This window comes from Elephantulus edwardii, unplaced genomic scaffold, assembly GCF_000299155.1.
Source record: "Elephantulus edwardii isolate Elephantulus edwardi_28Jun2011 unplaced genomic scaffold, EleEdw1.0 scaffold00038, whole genome shotgun sequence".
NCBI lineage: Eukaryota > Metazoa > Chordata > Mammalia > Macroscelidea > Macroscelididae > Elephantulus > Elephantulus edwardii.
This window is the reverse complement of record NW_006399788.1, coordinates 20,597,074-20,618,868: the sequence shown is the minus strand read 5'-3', so window position 1 is coordinate 20,618,868 and position 21,795 is coordinate 20,597,074. Positions and strand designations below refer to the sequence as shown.

The following is a 21,795-nucleotide window of genomic DNA, read 5'->3' as shown; positions in this document are numbered from 1 at the left end:
GCAGGAGGGGAAGGCCCTCTATGAGGTGGATTGATTCAGTGACTGGGGTAATTGGGATGGGTGTATCAGAGATGGTGTGATTGGCACAGGACAGAGCAGAGTTTAGGGCTGTTGTACAAAGGGTTGCTATGAGTCACAAGTGACTTGATGGCTCATAACAACAACAACAATAACAACAACAACAACATATTCCACCCTTATTTCCTTTACAACTATTTCGTTAGATCATAAGGCATCACTATATAGCTTCCACATTATATCATTACATACATAAATTTTTTATATGCTTTCAATCCATGACACTGGTCATTTCAGGTTGGATGTGAAACCTAATATGAGAGAATGTTACTATATATAAAGTCCTGTAGTGTACCTGATTCTATTTTAAAATAACACAAAACCAAAAAAAGCTCTCCAGCTTTTTCGTTTGTTTCTGAGGCCTCTGTGGATGATGTTACATTCCACTGAATCAGAGTCAATTATGATGCATGACTATGGACAACAGATCAAAACCCTGCCTCATCCTACATCATCCTTACAATCTCTGCTCTGCTTATTAAGTCTCTTGCCACAGTCATGGTGTCAATTCATCACTTCACTGACCCTCCACCATTTCAAACATTGTGTTCTTTTCCAAGGACGGAGCCCTCTTATTGGTGTCTCCAAGGTATGTGAGATAAAGTCTCATAATCTTTATTTCCAAGGAACATTCTTCCTACACTTCTTCAAAGGAAGATCTGTTTGTTCTTTTAGCAGTTCATGATATATTCATTACTGAATCACAATTAAAAGAACAATTGTTCTTCAATCTTCCTTATTCACTATCCAATTTTCCTATGCATATGAAGCCACTGAAAACACTGTGGCTTGGGTCAGGCATATCTTAGTCTTTAAACTGATATCCTTGCTCTTAAACACAAATCACTTTTTTTCATTCCTCCTTATTTACCATCAATCTTTCCTATTCATATGAAGCAACTGAAAACACTGTGGCTTAGGTCTGGCATACCTTAATCTTTAAACTGATATCCTTGCTCTTAAGCACTTTAAAGAGGTCTCTGACAGACGATTTGCAAAATGAAATTACAAAGTTATAAACATCATTTTTAAAATGAAGAGTAAATCAAATCTCAAACAGAAGTTAAAGTTTGTAATTTTTTTTTTCATCCAGCAGATTTTTATAAATGCTGTGTACATGACATCATTCTATGCACTGGGGATACAAAGTTGGAACTAAAGTGCATCTTTACCCACATACCAAGCTTACAGAATGGTAAATTAACTTTCACAGAGTCAAAATTCACACAGCTGTACAGTGAATATATAGCTGTATCTCTTATCCACCCAATGGATAATGTGAATCTGGAGCTCGAGATCTGAAGCTAGAAAGGAGAAATATGGGAATGATTAAATAAAGGATTTCAAACCATATGATAGGATAAAAGACCCTGGGAAGAAAATTCTAAATGGAAACACAGCTAAAGCTCAGAGTTGAACTATGGAGCTCTCTAATATTTAGAGATAGAATAAAAAAGGAGGAGCAATGTTTAAACTATGAAAAGGTAGCTGGAAGAATCAGAAGAAAAACTAGAAAACAGGACACTTCAGAAGCCAAGAGTCATCGTCCATGCTGCTGATCTTTTCTTCTCCCGTAGTTCTAAGCTATTAGTCCATCACAAAGCCAGGGCCACTGCTCTAGGGAAAGAAGGAACAGCCAGATACTCAATTTCTTCATTAACAACTTTAGAAAAGGCCTTCAGGATTCCCAGGTTAATCTTGGCTACTCTATTCCTAATGAGCCTCCCTGGAGTTCTCGGAGGTGGGGAGGATAATCATTCCAGTCCCCTATGGCTTCACTTGCATCCAATCCCAGCTCTGAATCACTGGTGACATCTCTGTGATGTTCTCTTTGACACAAGACTGTTAGCACAGTTCTCTTCCTTGAAAAAACATCAGGGATTCCAATTTAAAGATGTGTTAGCTTCAAAATAATAGATTTTTGTGGTAAACAACATTTATTTGGGGATAAGAGAAATTCAAATTTCTAATTTTTCTTATGAAAAATGGCTCCAAATGAGTTTTGTACCCACCTTTCACTTTCATTGTTGCCCAGAAATGTTCCAAACTGTGAAGCATAAGCATGTTCAAACAGCATGATGAGAAAATGCTCATTAAACTCAAAAGAACAAGGGAACTGACGAAGTATCTGCCACACACAGTCCAAGAAGAGAAGAAACACAGGTGACTCCCACTTCTGCTTACTGTTACAATAGGCTGACTGGGCACAGCGCTGCTGAAAAGGGTGACCAGCCTAAGAAAAAAGATCAAACCGCGATAATCACAGCCCAGAAAAGTATGACACTGAGATCACATTACAGTAAATGTCTGCACAGTTACAATCAATCTCGTAATAATATGAACTTCATATTTATATTACCAAGTTTTTAACTGAAAATTAATTAAGCAGCTAAGGAAAAGAAACTCCACAATTTCCAAATACTTAATATGATTGCCTAGATGTGGGGGATGTGAGTATAGATGCTATAATTATTCTATGCAGATTATCAAATGAAGGAACAAATGTACTTCAGAAATGAGAGACTTTGTAAGTTGCTAAATAAAAGATGTACTTATTTTAAAAATAAAACCTTACAGGGCAATAAGGTTTGGAAATATGTTAAAGAGCCTAAGATCATCAGGTAAAAAACAAAGGATAACTTTTGTCTTACATAGTATTGAACACTAATACAAAAATATTTAATTACATGAAAAAAATAATTCATTCTCATGGAGATATCTAAGTAACTAGTTTTATTTTAGAGACAAAGTGTGCTTCGTTTCTCTCTTCTCTCAAAAAGAACTAAAAGAGCCTACCATCTATTGATCAACCATCTATTGATCAAAGTAAATGTTAAGAATAATTGGTAAAAAAAAAAGAATAATTGGTCAGCTCTTTTCCATAGCAACTGAGTATTGATCTAACCACAAAAGAGACCCTTTATTTGCTTTTTACAGCCCTGTGTTGCCTTTATCTGAAAATTTCCCAGTGGCTAAGGGATTTTGGCATCCATTTAAATGCCAAATCTATATAAATAAATTATACTTATTTTCTTATTTATCATACATCTAGAGGAATTTTCACCAAATAACACAAGTATTTCTAGTATGAAAAAAAAAATAAAAAAAGAAAGAAAGATAAATGGCGAGCTCTGGTGGCCTAATGGCAAGAAGCTGCACCGCAATCCCAGAGGTGCGTGGTTCGAATCCACCGGATGCTCTGCTGGAGAAGGAGGGACAATCTCCTCCTGTACCAGTCAGATCTGATTTGATGGTACACAAACAAACAAAAATAATAAAATAAATTTTAAAAAAAAGAAATAAAGATCAGTTGTCAAGAAGGGTGAGACATGAGACATGCTTCAGTTGTTGTCCAGCTGATTTCATTCACAGTGAGGCCATGCGTTACAGAGTAAAACGACTCCACAGGGTTTTCTTGTTTGTCGTCATAGCTGAAGCAGACTAGACTGCCAGGACTTAGTTCCATGGCACCACTGGGTACGTATGACCTGCCAACTTTTAGGTTATCAGTCAGGTACAAGCAACTTGTACCAATTTGGGATATGAGAACAGTAGCATAATGCATTTGAACATAAAATATAAGGTCCAGAAAGGACTTTTCTCCAGAGATTCACTCACTTTTAAGATATACCAACCATTTCTTTTCAGTCCCAATTGTTTGCTAAGTTATACTGTAAATGTTCATTTAGAAGTGAATCTCAGATTTGGAGGACTTTACTAAGCACTAAGTGGACATAAAGCAGCAGCCACCGTGTTGTATCCTAGGGAAAACAGATGAATGAACCATGGCTCTCTGATCTCAAATAATTCACTTTTCCAGATTTAGTTCAGGAAACAGGGCAGAAAGAAAATGGATCAATTTTATTTGTGGAAGACATTAAAGCATCAAAGACTTCATAAAAGCAGCATCATTTAACTGTATCTTAAAAGAATGTTTAACAGATAAAAGGAAAGATTTTATCACTTTAGGGAAAAGGGTAGGATGGACACAGCATAAGCGAAAGGTAGAGAGTGGTAATTAGGGTGCACACCTAATAAGTTACAAATCCCTTACCTCACTGTAGCCCATAGGTTTATATCTTATATCTCTTTCAAGACTAAGTTTCAACAAAACAAGTATATTTTATATGTCTTTGTGTTTCCCCTCTTTGTAATGAAGTGCACCTTAAAGTTGAGTATATAGATGAAGTGTCAAACGAGCGGTACAGGTACAAAGAGATGGTAAAGATGACAAGTAGTTACTGAAAGGAAAATAGACTAATTCTCACTAAGAAATCACATACACACCTGTAGAAAGTCAATATTTACCATATTATGTAAATACTACCACAAGACAGCAATTAAGCAGTTCCTCTGAGAACCAAATGACTTTCTCACCTGCAGCCACTCTCTCTCTATCAAGGCCTCAAAACCACGGATTGTCCTACTTCTTGGTTCCAAGATGATCTGGGCTAGGGAAGTAACCTGAAGTGTAGAATCAGTTCCTTCTGTTCCATGAATCAGTACTGATGCTCCTTCCCTGGTAGGAAAATCCAGAGTACAACTGGGTTATTTCTGACATGGTATAAGAACTTGGGTAATAGTAAGTATCAATAGAGCACGTTTTCAGGGTCTTAGGTATTCTGTTCTGTCCTAGGTCTACCATCTAAGTCAGGCATATGATAGAAGAAAGATTCTGAAACTATAGCAAGTACCACATTTTACATGGTAAGAACCCTTTTAAACTATAAGAATTTTTATACCATTTTTAATTTGCATTTTCTCTCCCTTTACAAAACAAAAAAGTAGATCATATCCTTGTAGGTATTTACTACTTTAGCATTAGTAAGACCTTTCCTCATCAAATCTAGAAACATATATTTAAAAAATTTTTTTCTGTATTTCTGTGACCTGGGTTCTACTTTTCCATTATCAGCTAATTTTAAGGACATCTTCATAACTGTAATGAATCTAGGAAGTAAGTTCTGAATTACACTATGAAAAACAGAAAAGGCAAAAACATAAAAATGTTAATCTAGAAAATGATAATGATACCACTATCCTATGATATCTACAATGGTACCCTGTGATTCTGAAGGGAATGAGAGAAAATTCTAAGTAGCCAATCTTCTCTATTATTAAAAAGAACATTAAAGAAAATCTTGGAAAAAAGAAAAATAAGCTCAGTCCTTAACATAAAAATGATGATCAATTCTTTGCCCATGTACCTTTATATCTATATAATGATAGTGGAAGGTAATCTCTATCACTCCTATTGGTATTTTAAACATTTTCTCATTTACTTTGTCATTTTAGAAAGTATTACTTATACATCATTCATAAACTGACTCGGACAGGAAATACACAAAGTAAAATAAGTACACAATCAATGATTCATTAATTGCAAATACCTTTTTAAAAAAACCCCAACAGTCAAAAAAGAAAACCAAGCACAACCATAAACAGGGACCATACACATGGACCTCACCTGATGCACTGCACGGGAATCAGGCAGACTACAAGTGTGCAGAAGTTCATGGAGCTAAACATCAGGAGTCAAAACAAGGCCAGGACCTGATTGTGGTCATCAATTACTTAAGTGATGGTTGTGATCGTCAATTACACAAGTGCAAGTTGAAATTTAAGTTGGAGAAAACAAAAACAAGTCCTCAAGAACCAAAACACAACCTTAAATCTATCTTATATGAATTTAAAAACCATCTCAAGAACAGGTTTGATGCACTGAACACTAATGACCGAAGACTACATGAGCTATGAGATGATATCTAGGATATTATCCGTGAAGAAAGCAAAAGGTCATTAGAAAGACAACAGGAGAAAATACTAAAATGGAAGTCAGAAGAGACTCTGAAACTTGCACTAGGATGAAAAGAGGCCAAAACAAGGGGGGGGGGGGAATTTTGAAATAAAAGAGAGGAACAGAAGATTTCAAAGGGCAGTTTGAGAAGACAAAGCAAAGTATTATAATGAAATATGCAAAGAGGTGGAGTTAGAAAATCAAAAGGGAAGAACACACTCAACATTTCTCAAGTTGAAAGAACTGAAAAATGCAAGCCTCAAATTGCAATACTGAAGGATTCTATGGGCAAAATCTTGAGCAGTGCATGCAGTATTAAAATAAGAGGAAAAGAAAACACAGTCACTGTACCAAAAAGAACTGATTAACAAAGAACCCTTTCAGGAAGTAACATAAGATCAAGAACTAACTGCACTGAAGGCACTGGCAAAAAATGAGCATGAAGAATTGATGGAATACCAATTAACATGTTTCAATACAGACGCATACCTGGACATGCTTACTAGTGTCTGCCAAGAAATGTAAAAGACAGCTAAGTGGTTAACTGGAAGATACCCATATTTTTTCTTATCCCCCTAAAAGGTGATTCAACAGAATGTGGAAATTATTGAACAATATCACTTATATTACATGCAAGTAAAATCTTGCTTACTATTATAAAAATATGGCTAGAAAAGAACGTCAAAAGGAAACTTCCAGAAATTCAAGTTGGATTCAGAAGATGCCATAGCATAGGGATATCAATTTTATCAGATAGACTTTGGCTAAAAGAGAAAATACTAAAAGAATGTCTTTTTGTGTTTTATTAACTATGCAAAGGCATTTGATTGTGTGGATCATAACAAACTATGGTTAACACTGAGAAGAACAGTGGTTCCAGAACATTTGAGTATGCTCATACAAAACTTAGAGCCAGTGCTCGCTTCGGCAGCACATATACTAAAATTGGAACGATACAGAGAAGATTAGCATGGCCCCTGCGCAAGGATGACACGCAAATTCGTGAAGCGTTCCATATTTTTACATTAAAGCTAAAAAAAAAAACAAAAAAACAAAAACAAAAAAAAAAACAAACTTAGAGCCAGACCAAGAAGCTGTTGTTTGAATAGAGCAAGAAAACACTCATGATTTAAAGTCCAGCAGGGTTGTATCCTCCTCTTTGCACATGTATTTAATGTGTATGCTAAGCAAATCATCTGAAAAGCTGGACTCTACGAAAATGACTGTGACATCAAGACAGGAGGATGAAAATGAAAGAAATCTAACTGTAAACTTTTGTTAAAATCACAATTAAAAAAAAGGATAAAAGGATGATTCATCAATAGCCTACTTTAGGTAAATGACTCAACTCTGCTTGCTGAAAGTGAGGATTGAAACACTTGTTACATATCAATGACTATATCTTTCAGTATGGCTTACATCTCAACATCAAGAAGACAAAAAAATCTTCACCTCTGGGTTGATAAGCAACATCATATGACATGGATAAAAGACGGATATTGTAAATTATTTCATCTTAATGAAATCCATAATCAACACTCTTGGCACCAGTAATCAAGATAAGTCTGCTCTCAGAGATGTTTCCAAAATACTGAGAAGCAGTGACACTGGTTTGAAGACTAAGGTATGCTTGACTCAGTCTTTTCAATCACTTGCCATGTTGCTGAAAGCTGAACAGTGAAAAAGGATGGCAGAATAAGAATTGATGCCCTAGAGTTGTGGTGCTGGAGGTGAGTATTAAATTTCCCACAAACTGACACAAAGAACAAAAAGTTCTTTCTCTCTTGGAATCAAGTGTGGCCAGAATGCTTCTTGGAAGCAAACATTGTAAAGCTTTGTCTCACATAGTTTGGACAAGTTTGTCAATAGGTAGACTTGCTACTTACCTGATGTCTATCTGTTTCTCTCTCTCCCTGACTCCCACAGGAGAGGACTAAAAAAAGGTTTCTCAAAGGAAATAGGAAGGAAAGTAAAAAACACATGCACGAAGGGGGAAAAGTCCCATACTCAGTAATAGCGGGCATCCAAACCCCAATCAATCCCAGAGATCCCTATGCAGGGCTAGGCTAAGACCAGCATCAGACACTGGGAGCAGGTAAAAGCAACACCTACCTGAGAGATGTTCTTTCTTTTTGTTTGGGTTCCTCTAACTTTCCAGGGATGCTTCTCCCATTTCCTTCTTTATTTTCTCTTTAACTCTTCCGCATGGTCTATCTCTTTTACCAACCATGCTTCGTTTTCATTACCTTAATAAACTTTTTTCGCTGTTTTACTAAATTAACACTGTGTGTATGTCTGCTCCCTTATTTACAGTCACCTCAACTCACTCCCTCGGGGGAAATTTGATAAGTGGTGAAGAGTTAAAAAGAATTCTAAATTTAGCATGTTTCAGTGTTGTTAGGGACTATTCCTTGGAAAGAAACATCATGCTTGGGAATGTGGATGGATGGTCAGTGAAAGGGAGTTGACAAGTGATGGCAGCAATGGGTTTGACAATGTCAGAATGATGAGGATGGTAAAGGATAGGATAGGATTCAAAGTGTTACAATGAGTTTATTAGACTCAATAGCTCAAAACAAAAACAAAGTAATTTAATGTTATAAAAATACATAGGAATTATCAAATGACATTATATTTACAGTATTATAAAACAAAATTCACCTGAATAATTGAATGAAAACTAGTATGATTTAGAAACTTTTCCTCAAACAAAAAAGTAAAGTTTTAAAAAGTATTGTTTTAATACAACCCTCTATTAAGTGATAAACTGTAATTCCCATAGCACTGTAAATATTTAGGTTATTGTCAATTATTTGTTCTACTTTAGATGATATAATTAGCTTTTTGTCTTCTGAATTAGTCAGAGGTTCTTAATTTGAAAATGATGCTCACTCATAATTAGGGTAGCAACCTCCTTCTTAGGATAAAAATCTACTTACTAGGATGAAAGGCGTAAGCAAATATTTTAAGGTTTTTGATTGATTCAGAACATGCATCTTTTAATTATCTGTGGGATATCTTGAATTTAATGCAAGGCCTACTTTTACATCCTGAGTACTTGAATAAATTAATAAATACCAGAAAAGGGAAACCAGAAGAAAACAAATCTGCCAACCCTTACACTCTCAAGAGTTTTAAAATTTCCCATTTTGTTCAAGTCACTAATCTAAACAAAAGCAAAGACAATAAAAACTTCTTTGTAGGCCTAGGGTTGCTTTGATCTGCATCATCTGATTATTATGTATGAAAATTTAAACAATAATAAAGTAGTGAATGTCTACTACAATTTGTGTTTTACAGAAAACAGAAACCTCTTTACTGGACATGCAAAGGGTAACTGAGTACTTGAGTTAAAAAAAAAAAGAAAGAAATGAAATCATGTTAATAGCTCACTAGCTGGTATCCTTGATTCTTCTTTTGCTCTTTAATTACTGTACTGTATTACCTTAGCAAGCACCACCTTGAAACAAAGAACACTGAAAACCTGGTAATCCTGATACGATGGTGTATTTGTTCTTGGCTGTACTTACCACATGATGTTAAGCAACCTACTCTATTAACAACTTCTTTCTAACCATAATAAATCACATATGTATCTTCCTAATTTGGAAGCATCAATAAACAAATTAGTCTTAAAGAAAAGTGTCATCCAACTGTGTGGTGGTAATACTCACATACCTATTGTTTCAGTGAGAATACCCTTCTTAAAAAGAGCATTAAAAAGGCTTCTGTAATAATTTCTATGAATCCTATTACTTCATATATCTCACATCACTATCATTAGGTTTTTCTCAACCTGAGATCCATATATAAGCACATATACCAAATAGTTTGTAGTAAGATACCAGATTAGAAAAAAATCATTTTACTGTATTTGAAAAATAAGGAGGCAAGTTTGGTACTCTAAGAAATTGAAAGGAAAAAAAAACCCCAAACAAACCACTTTTCTTGTTTTTTAAAGTTTAAGAATTTTATAGGAAAAACAAGTCTTTTAGTATTTAAAAATTTATGTTACAGATGACACAGCTCATATGCATTCCACAAACATCAATTATTTATTAAATGCCACAGTCTATGCACATACCTCATCTGTAACTGCATGATGTTAAAAACTAGTTATCTTATAAATAATAATTTATTAAATTATCTGAATATGCAGACTAGACCCTTAACATAACATGGAAGCATATGCCTAGATAAAACCAAAGTTTAATTATCAACACACAAAACATGCAGGGACATGGAAACGTATTTTACCTGTCAATACACTGAGCTGCCAAACAAGCAGTTGTCAGAATCTCCTTGATGTGAGTCAGCCAGTTTGAGGCCTCCAACTTACTGAGCCATCTGTCCATGTTATGTGTTTGGTCATTGCAAGCTTCCACAAGTTTGACTAAGCTATCCTGAAGAATGTGATACCTTTCAAAAACAAAAAAAAAAGAAATTAGAAGAGGTTGTGGCACTAGAGACATTATCAGCATGGATCATGACAGAAAGCAAAGAGTACCAGAGGAATGTCTGTGTTTCATTGACTATGCAAAGGCATTTGACTGTGTGGATCACAACTAACTGCGGCTAACTTTGAGGAGAATGGGAATCCCAGAACACTTGAGCAGGGAAACACCACATAGTTCAAAATGATAAAGGGAGTGCGTCAAGAGATGCATCCTGTCTCCATACCTTTTCAATCTATATGCAGAACAGATCCATTTGGGAGGCTTGGCATTATGAGGGGGCAAGGTGGCACTAGGATTGGAGGGAGACTCATCAACAACCTACGTATGCAGATGACACAACTCTGCTTGCTGAAACTGAGGAGGACCTGAAGCACTTACTGCAGAAGGTGAAGGACTGTAGTCTTCAATATGGATTGAAGCTCAACATCAAGAAAACAAAGATTCTCACCACTGATCTATCTAATTGGCAGCACCAGGATAGATGTGAAGACTGTCATTAACAATTATAGCTTGCTTGGCTTCACAGTCAACACTCTTGGCACCAGCAGTCAGAAAATTAAAAGATGAACTGCCACCATCACAAGAATGTGGAAACAGCCCAAATGTCCAACCATAATTAAATGGATTGAAAAATTATGGTACATTCACATGATGTAATACTATGCAGCACGCAGGAGCAATGATTTTGTAAATCACTCCCTAACTTGGGAGGGACTGGAAAGCATTATGCTAAGTGAACTAAGTCCCATAATGGCAAATACTATATAAGACCATTATTATAGAACATGTATGAGGCTCTAAGGCAGGAAGGGGAGAAGAAGGGTGAAGATGGGGAGAGGAACTTAAGCATCGGGTCACACAATTTGATGGGTGGAGGGAGGAGTGGGTAAAGGGAATGGGAAATATCTAGTGAGAAAAACAATGTATGCAAACTTTGTACGTAAACCAATATAAAACAAAATTTTATGGCGGGGCGGTGGGGGTAAGATGAACTGCTCTGAGGAAATCTGCTGTCAGGGGCCTCTCCAGCATACTGAGAAGTAAAAATGTCTGTCTAGAGACTAAGATGCCTGATCCAAGCCATGGTCTTTGCAATTACTTGCAATGATGCATCAAAGAGCTGGACAAGGACTAAGAATGACAGAGGAAGAATCGATGCCTATGAGTTGTGGTGCTGAAGAAGAGTCTCAAACATAACCATGCACTGCCAAGAAAACAAATAAGTCTATCTTGGAGAGGGTGAAACCAAGTTTCTCCTTGGAGGCTAGGATTTTGAAACTTTGTCTAACATACTTTGGGCACATGGCCAGGAGTGACCAGTCCTTGGAGAAGAACATCGTACTTGGAAAGGTGGAGGGACAGCACGAGAGAGAACGACCCCAGATGAGATGGATTGACACAGTAACTGGGGCAATGAGGGAGTAGGTGTGTTGGAGTCAGTGAGACTGGCTCACGATAGGGCAGGCTTCAGAGCTATTGTACATAGGGTTGCTATCTGTTGCAGGAAACTTGACAGCACATAACAATAACAGCAACAAATAATAATAAAAAGAGAGAAGGGAAGTAGAATGATAAGATGTCCAGGGGTGATTGGGGGGGGGGGGTCCTAAAGGAGGAAGGACTTCAACTTTCAATAAAACCTAGAGCAAATGTTTTTTTTAAATCAACCTGCAGCTCAAATTTGTTTTGTTTTGTTTTTTGGGTTTTTTTCTCTCTCTCTTTTTTTTTTAAATAATTTTAATGAGCATTTACAGAGATTTTGGATTTCCATTCATTCATTGCTGCACTTCTATCCCCGCCCAGCTCTCCCCTCACTCCGCTCCTCTCTTTCAAAAGTAAAAGAAACACTCCCTCCCTGGGACACAATCCCCCCACACCCCTCCTGCTGCCCCAAGTACATTCCACTATACAACCTTAATTGTGGACTCTTGTGATAACCATAATACCCTATCATACATTGCTTTTAAATTATTCAAATGGCTTTTAAAAATCTACCTTGCTTGAAATCAAGTTACTTGAAGGTTGACAAACTAGTATTTAGTTTTAAAAATAATTGCAATTAAAATGCTTGTCATGATAAACTACTATTTCATATTTGAATAAATTAAAGGCATTCACACAGCTAAATTATTTGACAGGAGGAGAGTGTGGAAGCCCTACACTTATGAAAGGTCACATGTATCACCACCTATACTTGCCATCCTACCTCGCTGATCTAATACTAGACACTGTGGAACCATAGCAGTGATACCCAAGGCTGTGATCCCACTCAGGTTTTGCTTTTTTAAAATTACTGTTATTTCATTTTAATGGACATTTACAGAGACTTTGGATTTCCATTCATTCATTGTTGCACTTTTCTCCCTGCCCATTCCTCCCCCTCAGTTCATTTTTCTCTTTAAAAAGTAAAAAAAAAAAAAAATTGTAAAAAAAAAATTCTTTCATTGTTATACAATCCCTCTCTCCAAGTCCACTCCACTATGCAGCCTTCGTTCTGGACTCCTGTCATAACAATAATACCTTATCATATATCCCTTTTAAACAGTTCTCTCCCTAAACTCCAACTCTTACCAATCTAGTAGTACATATAAATTGCTAACGTACAAGCAAAAGAGACAGTACAAGTGGAGAAAACAAAGTGTGAGAACAGGTGTGTACAAAAGATTAAATCCCTAATGTCTAAGAAAAACAAAGTACATGTAACATATCTATCTCCAAGGTCTACAGATCAGAGTAGCAGATCTTGCAGGGAGGTTTCAGAACCGACGTAGAGAAATAATGGTATTTGACTAATACTTACCAAGGTAAGTCTTCTGCTTAAGTTATAAAAAAAAATGCAATGAAAGAATATTCAGTCAATTTTTAACTTTAATGTGTAGATTTATTTAGACATTTGTTGTTTTTGAACTGCCAATATCTCAACATCAAGAAAACAAAATCCTCCCCAATAGACCAATAGGAAATATCATGGTAAATGGCAATAAGACTGAAGGTGTCAATGATTTCTCTTTACTTGGTTGGTACCAGTAGTAAAAAACCCAAATGATGTATTACAAGGGGAAACTGCTGTCAAGGACCTATTCAAAGTACTAAATAACAAGGACGTCAGTGTAAAGATTAACATGCACCTGATCCAAGTCATAGTCTTTTCAATTACTTGCTAGGCTGCTGAAAGTTGGGCAATGAATAAGGATGAAAGAAGAAGAATCAATTCCTTTGAATGTAGTACTGGAGAAAAGTACTGAATACCCCATGGGCTGCCTAAAGAACAAACATATGTCTTAGAAAAAGTACATCTAGAGTACTTCGTAAGAGGCAAAGGTGGTAAAACTTCATCTCACATACTCTGGACATGTTGTAAGAAGAGACCAGTCCTTGGAAAAAGATATCATGCTTGAAAGGTCGAGGGTCAGCAAAGGAGAGAAAGATCCTCAACAAGATGGACTGACACTGTGATTACTATCAATAGGCTCAAGTATATCAGAGAAGATGAGGAAGATATATGATCAGGCAAGGTTTAGATCTGTTTGATATTCACAGGGTTACTATGAGTCATAGTTGACTTAATGGCATCTAACAACAACAGCCACCAGAATCTATTAGGAGTCCCTGGGTGGCACAAGTGGTAAAATGTTGGACTACTGATGATTCAACCAACCCAGAGGCACTGCAAATGTAAGCCTGGCAATCCGCTTCTAAAAGGTCAGGTGTTTTGAAAACCCTATGGAGTGGCAGCTGTCCATTGCACATATGGGGCTACCATGAATCAGAATCAACTCCAAGGCAACAAATAACTTTAACAAGGGCTTACTCACTCTAACTGGTTTCAAACTGGCTCAGTGGGTAAGGACTTGCATTGCCAATCCAAAGGTAGGTGGTTTGAATCCACTAGGCACTCCATGGACAGTGTGATTTACAGCCTCTGAAAATCCACTGGAGAGTCAGCTATGAGTTGCAATCCATAGCACTAGCAATAACTTTCTCCAGAATCTTTTACCTCTCAATGGACTTATGAATTCGCCTCCACTGAGGATAATGAGCTTCTTGTTCAAAGCCCCCTCCTTTGGCTCTCGCTTGCTGGGCCACATTCAGTGATCGGGTGTCAATGATGTAGCCCCGTTTTCCAGCTCTTAAGGTAGCATTTATCAGTTTCTCGTCTTCCTTGCATCTCCTCCCATTTGTGCCAGTAAGTGGTTGGCCACTTCGCATAATTACCTAGAAGCATAATATAAAGTTCTTAGCAGCTCCTTTTAAAGGTTCTAAAACCAGAAATTCATTAGCTTGACCAAAAGTATCTCAAAAACAATTCTGTGATATTTTGGAGATGGATTTGATGCTAAAAAGAAGTATTTCCTTGTATTGGTAATACTTAATAAAATTTTAAAAAATAGTAAAATAAAAATAAATTTTGCTGTTTCACAAAATTCTTCTTCCAACAACCTAAAAATATTTTTATATATTAAATATCAAATAATGTAATTCATTCAGTCACTGAAGTGAATACCCCAACAGACTACACCCTTAATGAAGAAAATAATATGCTAGCAGGCAAGTAAACCTTTACTGCAAGTACTTATATCTAGCATTTAGCAGGAATATAAAAAGAAAAGGCACCGATGGTGAAGTAGAAACTCTATATTCTTCTTATAGGAAATATTTTCATTATCCCAATAGTTAAGCCCTATTAACAAGGGCTTGTCTATTATTCATTTTACTATGGCCTCCTTTCACACTTCAATATTCTAGAAGTCAACTATTTTTCTCTGAAGATTACCAGCTGCAGTATTTTGAAAAGTTAGCTTTGATACTTCTCAAGAAATCAACATAATCATCTACCACAATGATTTCTTCTATAGCGAATATTCAAGGTAACACAAAGAGACTACATCATGTATAACATCAGCTAATTTACTTTCTAATGTGATCCAGAAAAGTCATCAGGTCCTCAGAGGATAATTACTTTGAACCAACATCTTTCAAATAGTGTTACCATTTTTTTTGCATTTTTAAAAATTTTATTAATTTTAATGAACATTTACAGAGATTTTGGATTTCTATTCATTCACTGTTGCACTTTTCTCCCTGCCCACCCCTCTCCACCACTATGCTCTTCTCTTTTGAAAAGTAAATGAAAAATTCCTTCATTGGTATACAATTCCCCCGCCCCAAGTACACTCTACTATGCAACCTTCATTCTGGACTCTCGTGATAACCAAAGGAGAAAATTTATTTAACTTCAGTTGCTAAAATACTTTATAATAAATCCTACTAAAGAACAAAACTAACAAACAAGACAGGCTGTAATGCCAGCATAACAGATTTTTTTTAAAAAATTATATATTTTAAATATTGATCCATTTTCTTTATAACCAGGGCTAAATGGAAAATGGAAGATGACCATAATTCATCCACTAATTTATTATTTGTTTCAAAACTAGAATCTGAATTTGCTGATTAGGAGAAAATTAATAAAAGAGAAACAAATTTTAGAAAATATTTAGGAAACAAACATTCTGTTCTTCTTTTCTAAGTTATCAAAGACAGCAAAAGTAATAAAACTAACATGTACCGACTAAATTCCTAACTTCCATGTTTAAGTTGTGACTAATAATATGTCATATTCTTCTCTTTTGAAAATAAAAATGTTAAAGCTACTGTTCACCCACCTGGAGATTTGGTGAGATTAAAGATTTAGGGAACTCTGAAGGCATAGTCAATAGGGAATTAGGCTACTAACAAAAAGATAGTGTCTTTCTGGTGATTCAAATCTACCAGCAGCTCTGAGGAAGATGGGCAATCTCTTCCTGTACAATTTATAGTCTCTGAAAACTGCTGGAGGGTCAGCTTGTGTTGGTTCTGACTCAATGGCAATGAGTCAAATGAGAATTACAGTTTTAGGTTCAATTAAATGACATCCCATCAAAATATGTACTATATATCCTAGCATTTAGGCCTGCAGTTATAATCTCTTTTGGGAAAGGGTTATCTTTGTTATATGAATGAGGCAGGATTAGTGTAGCATATGTATTGAGTCAAACTCTTAGCAGAGATTAAACAAGTGAGAGAAGCAGAGATGGGGGAAAGAGAGATGCCAAGCTACACAAAGATCACCCAGAAGCAGAAGCTCAGAGACAAGGACCTTCTTCCAGAACCAAAAAAAGGAAAGCCTTCTTCTAGAACCATCACCCTGAATTCAGCCTTCAAAACTGTGACCAAAAAAAAAAAGGTTTGTTTATTGTGACCTTTCTGTTGTAGCAGCATTGGATAACCAAGACATAAAGTGTTCTTAACATTATTATAGACTAATTACTTATTTTCTACCTTAAGCATAAAATAAACACTAATTATTGTTGTAAGCATCAAATAATACATAAATTTTCTCTGTACCATGCCTCGAAGAGAAGCCATTCTGGACTTTCTTTTTTGTTTCTTGGTTTATTTTTTAAGGATTTGCTCTTAGAAAAAGATTTGGGTCTTGAGATCTTGGGAAATTTGAGGCAAAACCTCTTTTCTTTTTTTTTATTGGTAAAACCTCTCTTGAGCTAGAATAGAATCATGGACCACAAAGTCAGGAATACATTCAGATGGGACAGAGGACATGATTGAGGGTGGACTTTTGGTCTTTATCTCAGAAGCAGGTGGATGGGCAGGGTGGGGCACACTCCATTCTCTCCTGGATCAATTCCTCTCAGTTCACTCTGCCACCGCCGCTGCTGCTATTGTTCATGCTGCCTTCCACTCCTCTGGCCTCCACCAACTGTTCCCCTCTAGCTTGATTTCTTCAAGGTTGCATTCAAGCAGTATTGTGGAAAAAAATTAGAGTCATATTCTGAAAACAAAATACTCTGCCTCTAATTCCCAATTTAAATGAAGGGCATCCAAGCAAGAGAAACCTGACTACTAACTTAAATGAACAGGTGGAGAGAAAGAGGGAACATTACTAAGAAAAGATTTCCAAACCAAGCCTTTCAGTAGATTAAGTAGTAGGGTTATCTACTTACCATGCCATTTTTTTTATGATAATAGCTTAGCACTGGAAAGCGTCCACCATGTCGAAATGTAGCTACCTTCCTTAAAGATTCATCATCAGTAGAATTTGGCACTATTACAATTGGTGGGTAGGAGGGGCAGATAGTAAATTCCTTATTGACATAACTTAGCCTCCATTCGCTGGTCTGAAAAACATAAAACACTTCAAGGTTGAATAAGTATTTCAATATCACAAGACGATCTGAAAAATTTTAGAGGACTTCGGAGATCAATGTGCACAAATGGCAAAGCCATCACTCAAGACATTCTTACCCAAGATAAACTAGCCTAAAAATATTTGGAAAGGAAAAAAGTTCCATTCTTCACGGTCTACTTCCTGCACTGCTGGGTAGACCTAGTTTTTAGAAAATTCTTCCTCATATGCACCAAAATCTCTGTTTAGCTTTCTCATATTGAGCAAAATGTGATTTTTAAATTCTCTATTGGTTTTTACCATGATTCCATAAACCACAGCATAAATCCCTCATTTTGCATCATGTCCTAACAAACAATCAAATAAGTTTTGCTTCTACTTAGTCTTCTATTCTCCAAGTTAAGTAGAATAAATGTATTATAAGGGTTGTTATTAGCATGGCCAGTATCATACCATTCATCCTTTTCTGGGTAATATTTAGTTTGTTAATTGTTATCTTAAAGCATAGGAAGATTGCAATTCTCCAAATAATGCTTCACCAGTAAAGACTAGAGTGACTATCTACATCAAATTGTGTTCCTTTCTATTATTTAAAAGGAGGGGGGAAACCCTAGAGAAATGGTAATGTCTTTCTTAGTACAGAAATTATTTACTACTAAGGAAAGTTACACTTAGAAAGTAAATGAAATAATTCTACTCAGATGATACAACCTTGCTTGCTGAAAATGAGGAGGGCCTGAAGTGTTTACAGTCTAGGAAGGTCTGAAGCTCAACATCAAGAAAACAAAGATTCTCACCACTGGGCCAAATGGCAGCACCATGATACATAGAGAGAAGATTGAGATTGTTAACAATTTCAGCTTGCTAGGCTCCACAATAAATACTCTTGGCACCAGGAGTCAAGAAATCAAAAGGTGAATTGCATTTGGAAAATCTGCTCTCAGGGACATCTCCAGAGTGCTAAAGAACAACGCTATCAGCCTGGAGTAAAAGGTGTGCCTGATTAAGGCCATATTGTTGTTGTTAGGTGCTATAGAGTTCTAGCATGACTCACAGCAACCCTATGAACAATAAATCTGACCTCCATCCTATGCTGTGCCATCTTTACATTGCCTGACACACCAGAGCCCACTGTGGCAGTCACCATGTCAATCCATCTGGTTGAGAGTCTTCCTCTTCTTCGCCAACCCTCCACCCTTCCAAGCATCAAGTCCCTGTTCAAGAAATTGGAAAGACCCCCTGAGTCAGGGCTTCTTAGTCCTCAAAATGACATCACTGAGGCCATTGGCTTTGCAATCACTTGCTATGCATGAGAGAGCTGGACTAAAAGATAACTAATGACTAAGGATGACAGAAGAAGAATTGATGCTTTTGAGTTGTGCTGGAAAAGTGTCGAACATTCCATGGACTGCCAAGAGAGCAAACAGGTTTTTCCTGGAAAGGGTAAAACCACGTTTCTCTTTAGAGGCAAAGATTCTGAAGCTCCATCTCATATACTCTGGCCATGTTGCCAGGAGAGATCAGTTCCAAGAGAAGTATATCATGCTTGAAAGGGCAGAGGGACAGCACAGGAGAGGAAGACCCTAAATGAGATAGGTTGACACAGTAAATGGAGTAATAGGTTAAATGTGTCAAGACAAGTGAGATTGGCTCAAGATAGGGCAGAATTCAGAGCTATTGTGCATAGGACTCCTTTGAGTCATTGGAGACTGGATAGCACATAAAAACTATAGTAGTTCAGTATGATAAGCATTAAATTATACAACACTGAGCTAACTATCAAATGATAACATTACAAACATTAGATACAAAAATTAGACTGTAAAAACCTTTTTTTAAAAATGATCTATATATAAACCTCAATTTTTCCATTAACCAAGGAGTCTGACATATTTGGCTATATATTATAGTACTAGAAAGATAACTGACATATTAGTATGCAGTACCAAAAAACAAGAATATTAAAAAAACTTATATAATACAGTATCAAATTTTATCATTTAAAAGTTTCACTTTTAAAAGTTATTCAAGTTAATAATGAAAATATATTGTTTCTAAACGATTCATTACAAAAGTAGTTCCCTCTTTCTTGCTTAGTCATCTCAATTCCCAGAGACAACCATTATCAACATTTGTTGTTATGCTTCTGCTTTTTGATAGTGTTGTTTAAGTTCTAAATTATGATCATTATATTCTTATTCTTGATTTCTACACTATATTTTCATTAAACGCTTACTCAGGAGAATGACAATGTATGACCCCTTCACTGATGTAGTTGTTAGGTGCCATTGAATCAACTATGACTCACAGTTACCCTATTAACAACAGATCTGCACTCTGCCCTATACTGTGCCATCCTCATGATTTCTAACAAGTTCAAGCCCATTGTTACATTCACTGAAATAATTATGGTAATGGTGAAGAGCAGTGAAAACACCACAAAATGCCAAAAGAACAACCAAATCTGTCTTGGTAAAAGCACAACTAGGGTGCTCCTTAGAGACAAAGGCAGTGAAACTTCACCTCACATACTTCCGGTAAGTTGTTAGGAAAGGCCTGTCCTTGGAAAAACACATCATGCTGGGAAAAGTGGAGGGCCAATGAAAGACAGAATAACTTTCAGTGAGATAGACTGACATAGTAACTGTTACAATGGACTAAACTGAAAGGCAACGTTATTTCTACCTTATTTCCAAATATAACCCTAAACTAAACCCATTAGACTGTGATATATAGCAACCCTACAGAACAGAACTGCCTCACAGGGTTTCCTAGGCTATAAACTTTACAGAGGCATCTTTCTGCTGAAAAGCGGCTGATGTGTTTGAACCACCACTCTTTTGATTAGCAATGAAGTGCTTGGATTAGATTAGCAACCACCATGCCAATAGAATTTCTTTCCAAAGGATGTTGTTGCTGTTTTCAGGTACTACTGTCTTGGCTTCAACTCACAGTGACCCTAAGTACAACGGAAGAAACCTTGCTTAATTGTGAGCCATTCTTACTATCTCTGCTACACTTAAATCCATTTGTTCCAGTCACAGCATCAATTATTGAGGGTCTTTCACTTTTCCAAATATAATGTTCTTTTTCTAGGGACTGGCCCCTTTTGACAACATGTCCAAAATATGTGAGATGAAGTCTCAACATTCTACCTATATATCCATGATAGATTTGTTTGCTTTTCTGGTAGTGCATGTTGTTAATGCCATCGAGTCACAGTGACAACAGCTCTGAAGTCTGCCCTCACCTGAGCCAACCTCATCACCTCAGACAAACCCAATCCCACTTCTCCAGTCATTGAGTCAATCCATCTCTCCCAGGTCTTCCTCTCCTGCACTGTCCCTTCATCCTTCCAAGCATGATGTCCTTCTCCAGGGACTGATTCCTCCTGGCCACATGCCCAAAGTATGTGAGACAGAGCTTTAAAAATCCTTGCCTCCAGGGAGAAGCTTGGTTTCACCCTCTCTACGTCTGACCTGCTTGTTCTGCTGGCAGTTCAACACTCTTCTCCAGCACCACAACTCAAAACCATCGACCCTTCTTCTATCTTAGTTAGTAACTGTCCAGCTCTCTGACACATAGCAAGTAATTGTGAAGACGATGGCCTGTATCAGGTGCACCTTAATCTTCAGAATGACATCATTGCTCTTCAGTACTCTAGAGAGGTCCCTGACTGCAGATTTTCCCAATGCAATTTGTCTTTTGATTTCCTGACTGCTAGGGCCCAGAGTGTTAACTGTAGAACAAACAAGCTGAAGTTATGGTATAGTAGTATACAATACACTTAATATTCTTTGCTAATATTGTAATGAAAAAGTATCAGCTGTTTTTCCGTATTTTCTAATTTGGGTATGTTGTTATTGTTGTTGTTATGTGCTATCAAGTCGTTTGCGACTCATAGCGACCCTATGTACAACAGCCCTAAACCCTGCTCTATCCTGTGCCAATTGCACTGCCTCTGACACACCTATCCTGATTACCCCAGTCACTGAATCAATCCATCTCATAGAGGGTCTTCTCCTCTTGCGCCGACCCTCCACCCTCCCAAGCATGATGTCCCTCTCCAAGGATCTGTCCCTCCTTGCAACATGCCCAAAGTATGTCAGACGAAGCCCCAGAACCCTTGCCTCCAAGGAGTAGCTTGGTTTAACTCTCTCCAGGATGAGTCTGTTTGTTTTCTTGGCAGTCCAGGGTACATTCAATACTCTTCTCCAGCACCACAGCTCAAAGGCATCAATTCTCCTTCTGTCCTCCCTAGTCATTGTCTAACTCTCTGA

The 21,795-nt window shown here is 36.9% G+C and overlaps 1 protein-coding gene across 1 annotated transcript in view; it reads right to left on the bottom strand.

Annotated features, from left to right (window-relative positions):
• MTMR9 (myotubularin related protein 9) overlaps positions 1–21,795 on the bottom strand; it is an 80,293-nt gene that overhangs the window by 8,251 nt on the left and 50,247 nt on the right. The window contains exons 4-8 of the mRNA XM_006884884.1: positions 17,334–17,507; positions 14,330–14,547; positions 10,133–10,294; positions 4,456–4,597; positions 2,091–2,311 (exon numbers count right to left, since the gene is read on the bottom strand). Of these exons, the coding sequence (XP_006884946.1) occupies positions 2,091–2,311; positions 4,456–4,597; positions 10,133–10,294; positions 14,330–14,547; positions 17,334–17,507 (917 nt within the window). The remainder of the gene's footprint in view (positions 1–2,090; positions 2,312–4,455; positions 4,598–10,132; positions 10,295–14,329; positions 14,548–17,333; positions 17,508–21,795) is intronic.